Here is a 6,896-nt window from a genome sequence, read left to right as displayed (position 1 = left end):
TGCATGCCTGCTGCGATGTGAAGCGCGCTGAGAAAGGCGGCGGATCGTGCGTCTGCTTTGGGCTAAAACGTGGCTCTGGTGCCGACAGGATACCGCCCGGTGGCGTCGGATCCCTTCCTGGCAGCCAACTCGTCGCTGCCGCCGCCGCTCAGTGACCGCATGAGGAAGAGGAGGGCTTTCGCCGACAAGGAGCTGGAGAGCATCATGCTGGAGCGGGAGTACAAGGAGCGGGAGCTGCTGGAGAGCAGCGGCCAGGCTGCTGCTGCTGCTGCTGCTGCTCCTCAGCTGCTCTTCCCCGGCAGCGTGGTCCATCACCACCACCACGCCGCCGCCGCCGCCGCCGCCGAGTACAGCTACAAGAGCGCCTACTCGCCGCCGCTCCACCCGCTGGACGTGTCGGTGCCGTACCCGTCGGGCCCGGCCAACCTGGAGCTCATCTCCTCCAACGTCAGCGTGGCCACCACCTACTGCCACTACCCGCTGGCGCCGGCCCGCAGCGGCGGCGGCGGCTTCATGGTGTGGCCACGCACCGCCGCCTCCGCCGCCAACCTGGGCGACGCCCTCCTCTACCAGCAGTGCCTGTTCAACGCCACGGCGCTGCACAACGCCAAGCCGGGCGCCGTGTGGGAGCCCAAGGTGGCGCCGACCGAGAGCCAGCCGCCGGAGCAGCAGCAGCAGCAGGAGATCGGCGGCGCCACCCTGGTTGGCAAGATGGAGGGGTCGAGGGTCACCGGCAAGTTGGAGGGGTCAAGGGTCACTGCAGCAGCGGCGGTGCTCCAGGACGTGTCGGAAGCCAGCGGACCACAGCAGCAGCAGCAGCAGCAGCAGCAGCAGCGCGAGTGCTCGGCATTCTCTCCGCCCAGGAGGAGCAGCGGACAGTCACTCCACGGCAGCGCCTGCTCCACCCGCTCCACCCACTCCGCCTGCTCCACCCGTCCCAGCCAGACCGCTGGACCAGCGGCTGACAAGCCGAGCAGGGACGGCGGCGCCAAGCTCTCCCTCAGACTCAACTCCTTCCACTCGCTCATCCAGCACTCGCTCAGTGAACACGGTGGCAGCGGCAGCGGCGGCAGCAGCAGCGGCGGCTGCAGCCTCTTCGGCGGCTCCAGGCCCGAGCTGAAGGCTCCGTACTGCAGGGAGCTGCTGGAGGAAGCGGCCCGCCAGCTGAGGGGCGGCTGCTCCACCACCTCCTCCTCCTCTTCCTCCTCCACCTCCTCCGTCCAGGCTGGGAAAGCGAGCAGCGGCTTCACCAAAGACTTTCTGTCCAAGGCTGCGGGGAGCCGGAGCAGCAGCGGCTCGCTGTCCTTCTCCGTGGAGGCCATCCTGAAGAGACCCACGCCCGCCATGAGTCAAGCATTCCACTGATCTCCAGCTTTTCTTTTTCTTTTCTTTTTTCCGTTGCACTATAAACGTCTCGGTTCGGACGGCATTTCAAGTCACGGTTCCATCGGCTCCAGCCGACTCTAAAACACAGGCAGGCGCTGCCTCTCTTCTTCCTCCAAAGCCGTATTTATGTACTGTGTGTATATAATATTTTACATGTGCATGTTTGATAATTTTATTGTGTAGAGTATTTAAACACAACACCACCCCTCCCACTCATGTCAATAAACTTGATGACATTGAACTTTTTTCCAACAAGTCTTTCATTGCAAGTTTCAGTTGAAAAATGTATTTAAAAAAAAAATCTAATTAAAAAAACTAGGAAATAAAAATGTTATTTTTTATTGTTGTTAAATATATCTACAGTCACCTGAGATATTTGTTTCATTGAACATTTAAAATATAGAGTAAATAAAATGAATATGTATTGAAGCAAAGGCCTCAAAGTAATTTAAGGTTACAGTATGCAGTTAAAGTATTTGTAGCTGTCTCGCAACATCTGCTGTCACAAGGTCTCCATAAATAACTGCCTCATGTTTTGAGTTTGGGTCTCAGTTTTATTTCAAAACTTGGCATATTTTGGATAAAATACTGACAGTATTTTTGTCCAGATGGTTTGAAAAAAACAAAAAAGAAAAAAAAAAAGAAATTCAGCAGATGTATCTGAAATATATTGTCCACACTTGGGCCTTCTTTGCAAATCACCGCGGCCAATAAATTATGTCACAACATCTTGATTGTAACTCAGAGAGCGAAGACGTTCAGCCGCAGCCAGACAGCAAATATTTAACTCTTTCAAACTGAGAGGCGTCTCTAAAGTCAAGGTGCGCCAACGCTGGGTGCATTGTTCTCATGGGGTAGTCGTGTATTGAGCTCACACGCACACACACACACAGACACACAAAACACAACGTACAGATAAAGCGTGCATGTGATGGTAAACACAGTGGAGCCGTGTTCTCCGGGGGAATGAAACAGGATATTGGGCTCATAAATCTACCAGCAGCATCACTTCATCTGTTCAAGATGCATTTCTCCACTCATTCCTTTCCAGTTATGAGCCCGATGTGTCTCTCTGTGCTTGTATCTCTGTGTGTGTGTGTGTGTCTGTGCGTGCGTGCGAGACTTTCCATTGCATGACTTCCAACATGAGCTCCTTACGAGCTGAGAAACGCCGACCTGCCCGACGCCGAATCCGAGCAGAATTCCTCGACTCTCTTGCGCAGATATTTCATCAGCGCAACGCTGCCTGCAGCCAAACTGTTTGTTTCTGTGACAGAAGCTTTAGCTTCTGTCAAAAAATAACAAGAAGAAAATCCTCCTGTTCTGACTGTTGCTCAGTCATTTCTGTTCATGAGCGAACGGAGCTGATGTGTCGATGGTGTTTCTAGGAGCTGCTGTTTCAGCTGCCGGTCGTTCTGCTGCTGATGACGTTAGCATGCCACCAGTGTGTGTGTGTGTGTGTGTGCCCATGTACAGTCAAAACTGAATGACACGCATCAAAACGGTACATATACACACACAGATATATTTATACACACATATATATATATTTATTATAATATATGTGTATATATCTATATATACAGTATGTACATGCATATGTTTTTTGTCCAAACCCATTAAAATACTCCGCTATAACTGGTATGTGTGTGTGTGTGTGTGTGTGTGTGTGTGTGTGTGTGTAAAAATTAGATTCAGATTAGATTTAACTTTATCGTCATTGCACGCAAATACAGAACGACAAAAAAAATTAATATATTAATAATTAAAGTATGATGAATAATGAATATATGTTGCCATAAGTATATACCAAATATGACAGGTTGAAAATATGTCTGTCTGTCTGTGTGCGTTTATGTGTGCATTAGCAGCGGGTATTGTGTGTGAGAATGTGCGCTGGCAGCGAGTGCCAGTGTTTGTCTGCACTAACTGCCACTGATAAGAATCTGCTGAAGTCCTCCAAGGCCTCATTTCCACACTGTGAGATTTAACATGTCAGCAGAGAGTGAAGAGGTTCTGTTGACTCACCCCCTCAGCCTCTCCTTCCCCAGCGTGCGCGCGCACACACACACACACACACACACACACACACACACACACACACACCCTCCACTCCGCTGGCTCCTTATCAGCAGTTGCAGTTCACACAGTAGCATTATGTTTGGGGTACGCACGCAGGTGTTGTTTGTCTGCAGACTTTCCTTCATGCTGTGATGCTGGGAAAAGGAAAACACCCGTGCACGAGCCCCCGGCGTGCACGCGCACACACACTGGCACGCATGTGCGCGCTGGTGAGCCGGCTCTGGGAATTTTGTCTTTCACAGCTCTGGTTTCAAGGCTCAGTTTGTTGCTGACGCAGATTAATGTGGTTGTGTTGTGGTTGCGTTAAATGTCACCAAGTCCAGGCTCTTGTTTACTTTTAAAGGACACTTCCCCCTTTTTTTTCTTCTTCTTTCTTCTCATCTCCTCGACTTTCAAAGTGTTATGCGAGCGTAACCGCACGTGTGAAATGTTTTGTGGACCAGATGCAGACGCGAGATGACTCGCAGACTTAAAAGCCCAGTGTGCTGGATTTAGTAGCATTTCAAGGCAATGGACGCATAATCCAAATAATAATAACTAATCCCTGTCTTCTCACATTTTCTTTCTGACTGCACAGGCTGTGATGTCAGCAGAAGGCCAACAGACTTCGAGTAAATCCACCTTCTGGCTGACTGCAGGTACATGGTGCAACACTGCTGCCTTCTTAGAGGTGCATCTGCTGTTTCTTTACATTAAAAAATAACCATTTTCATTCATAAAGGAAAAGACAGAAACTTCCTAGTTCCTCTATGCTAATAGACACAGCATTGGTTTCTGACTCTCGGTGATCTGTTCCTGGAAATAATTCTTGTTGAATGAGTGGGGCAATTTTGATTCAATTTAATTCACTTAATGAGAAAAATCGGTGCCTTTTTTTTTGTTGTCTAGTTTAGTTTAATCCCTGTTTGTTTTAATGTTTCTCAGCCAAATCAGTGCGCTCTGCACACGTAGCGCAGCCACGCAGGGGAAACCAGCAGCTTGGACCACTGGATCAACAGTCACTAGAAAGGCGGCATCATGTCAGACACAGTGTGATCAGATTAAAAAGAAACAAAACACACACACACACACACACACACACACACACACACACACAGGCCGGACTTTCCCTGCAGGAGCAACAACAGCTCTATTCTTCCCCTGCACAGGCGGCATTTGGCTGCCCTGCCACTGACTGACTGTGTGCTCATCTCACTTTATTGTTTTATCACCCAGCCCTGTAACAACCTGCAACACATATACACACACGCACAGACACACACACACACACATGCAGGGCTCCAGGTGTGGGAGCAAACCATCCGTTCCACTGCTGCTGCTGTCACGCTGCTCCTCCCGGCCCACCTGATACGCTACAGTCCCTTTGGCACATTAACAATCTATTAAGTGCAGCAAAAAAAAAAACAACCCACCAAGTCCAACACACGATGTCCTGTGGGAGGCACGGTGGCTTATTTTGACTCTGGGAATAGATGGCACATGCCCTGTTTTGCATCGGCGGTCAGCGAGCGTGAAGGAGCAGGGTGGGATCTCTGTTCACTGCGGGGCTGTTACCATCAGCAAGAGGCGGGGTGGGTGGGTGGGGTAGGGTGGAGGGTGGGGGGAATGGGGGTCGACACCGGCGGCCCCCTGCATTCTTTCCCAGCACCTTGTAATCCAATAAGAAATGTGTAGCTCCGTCGCTTCTTGACAAGGAGCTCCCACTTAATTAGCGTGTTGTTAGAGCTGACAGGTCCCGCAGGCACATAGAGGCAACAGGACAGGGCCAGGGAAACACACACACACACACACACACACATGCTTGGACAATTAAAATGATTGTATTCAGATAACAGGTTTATTGCACAGTGGGTGTGGTCATAATATTTTGGGTAACTTTTAAAACAAAACAAAACAGAACAGTTAAAGGTATATTTCACCCAAAATAATGACCCCCCCGTCCCCACCCCACCACTGCATTAATGAAGCCTCTGGTGACATTGTCTAATTCACACAACTATTCTGATGTTGCCCAAATACAATTGAAGCCTGTATTGTGGCCATACACTTGCTTGTGTGGTGACATCACAATCAAGCGTGTGGAAGACTTTGATGTCCCGTTTGACTTGAAGCAGTTTCGGCCCATTAAGTGGAAAACAATTTTTTTTTTCTCTATTGTGTTTTTTTCTGGGGTGTGTTAGCTGGCACGGCAGTAACGAAAAAAACGACACATTAAAGAGCTGAAAAAGCCAGTTACTGATACTTGAGTGACATCTCAAAGCAGGATGGAGCTGTTCTCCTCGTCTGCTGTTGTCACTGTAAGTTTGATGACACGGCCACAAGAACGTTGGGATTAGGTGGAGTGATTTCCTTCTGTGAAGCTCCAGGATTTCATTGATTTGATCGTGCATAATAATTGAAAAAAGTCACAGCTGTGAAATGCAAAGGCTTGGGCGTCTTGTTGTTGGCTGCAGGTGGGAGCGCTGCTGCAGCAGCAGCAGCAAAAACAGACGTTGGCATAGATGAGTTTTCCAAAGACTGTTTTACGACTGTGTTTGCCCGGGAGCCACCAAGCACTGGTTTGACACGCTTTTGTTGCGGCAAACAGCAACTGGAGAGGCCGCGAGCGGGCGACCTGAGGGAGGAGACACTGCCAACCCTCAGGGCCTTTCTATACCTTCAGAACAAAGCCTAGAAATCTTCTGGGCCAAAAACTAGGCTGATGACATTTTGTCTCATTTACACGAGCCGAACTGTCAAGTTCACGTCAGTAATTAAAGGTTTACTGTCCAGGAAACATGTTCTCCAATCAGAATCGTCAGAATCTATCAAGACCCGGTCAGCTGGCCCATTCATTAGTTTGGACTTGGTTTGGGATTATACTTTGATGATGCACGTGAATTTACTGTTGGACTCGGTCAGTGTGTGTGTGTGTGTGTGTGTGTGTGTTATTTTATTACTCATCATAGAGATGTTCTGGCCCAGGGGTCGGGAACAGTTCCGAATCCCAGTGGTGTGGTCCAGTTAGTGGCTGTACTCTGACTTCTGACAAAGTTGTTCAAATAAAGAGAAAAAAATGAATAAATAATTAACACGCAAAAATAACGTTTCAGCAATCAAGTGCAAAAAGTGGTGCAAACACACAAATCAGTTCTCTAAAGCGGCACTAAACTAATGAATGACTGATTCTCTCCAACGGATCAGAACATTAAACATTTTTCAAGGGGAAAATGAACGATGTGTCAAAAAAAACCCATCCTGAGATGCATCTTTGCACATTTTTTAGTGGTTCCTGCTGCTGCTCCTGAAGGCAACGCGCCCTCATGAACAGCTGCTGGCTCGTCATGATGGTGGCCTGTGTTTACTGTCATAACCTGCTCTGTAATGCGGCTGCATGGGACACTCGCACAGTCGCACAGTCGCCGTCGGTGGTGCGTGACAAGAAAGGA

At 49.1% G+C, this 6,896-nt stretch overlaps 1 protein-coding gene across 3 annotated transcripts in view; it reads left to right on the top strand.

The window, feature by feature from the left end:
• dmrt2a (doublesex and mab-3 related transcription factor 2a) overlaps nucleotides 1–1,627 on the top strand; it is a 4,734-nt gene extending 3,107 nt beyond the window's left edge. For all 3 annotated transcript variants that reach the window (XM_076047133.1, XM_076047131.1, XM_076047130.1), the window contains exon 4: nucleotides 89–1,627. In XM_076047133.1, the coding sequence (XP_075903248.1) occupies nucleotides 89–1,365 (1,277 nt within the window). In that variant the 3' untranslated portion in view covers nucleotides 1,366–1,627. The remainder of the gene's footprint in view (nucleotides 1–88) is intronic.
• Nucleotides 1,628–6,896: the final 5,269 nt, after the last annotated feature.

The sequence above is a fragment of the Nelusetta ayraudi genome, unplaced genomic scaffold, assembly GCF_046127955.1.
Source record: "Nelusetta ayraudi isolate G7.1 ecotype Tasmania unplaced genomic scaffold, CSIRO-AGI_Nayr_v1 ptg000092l, whole genome shotgun sequence".
Lineage (NCBI taxonomy): Eukaryota > Metazoa > Chordata > Actinopteri > Tetraodontiformes > Monacanthidae > Nelusetta > Nelusetta ayraudi.
Note: the sequence above shows the minus strand (reverse complement) of the source record. Positions and strands in the feature narration are given on the sequence as shown.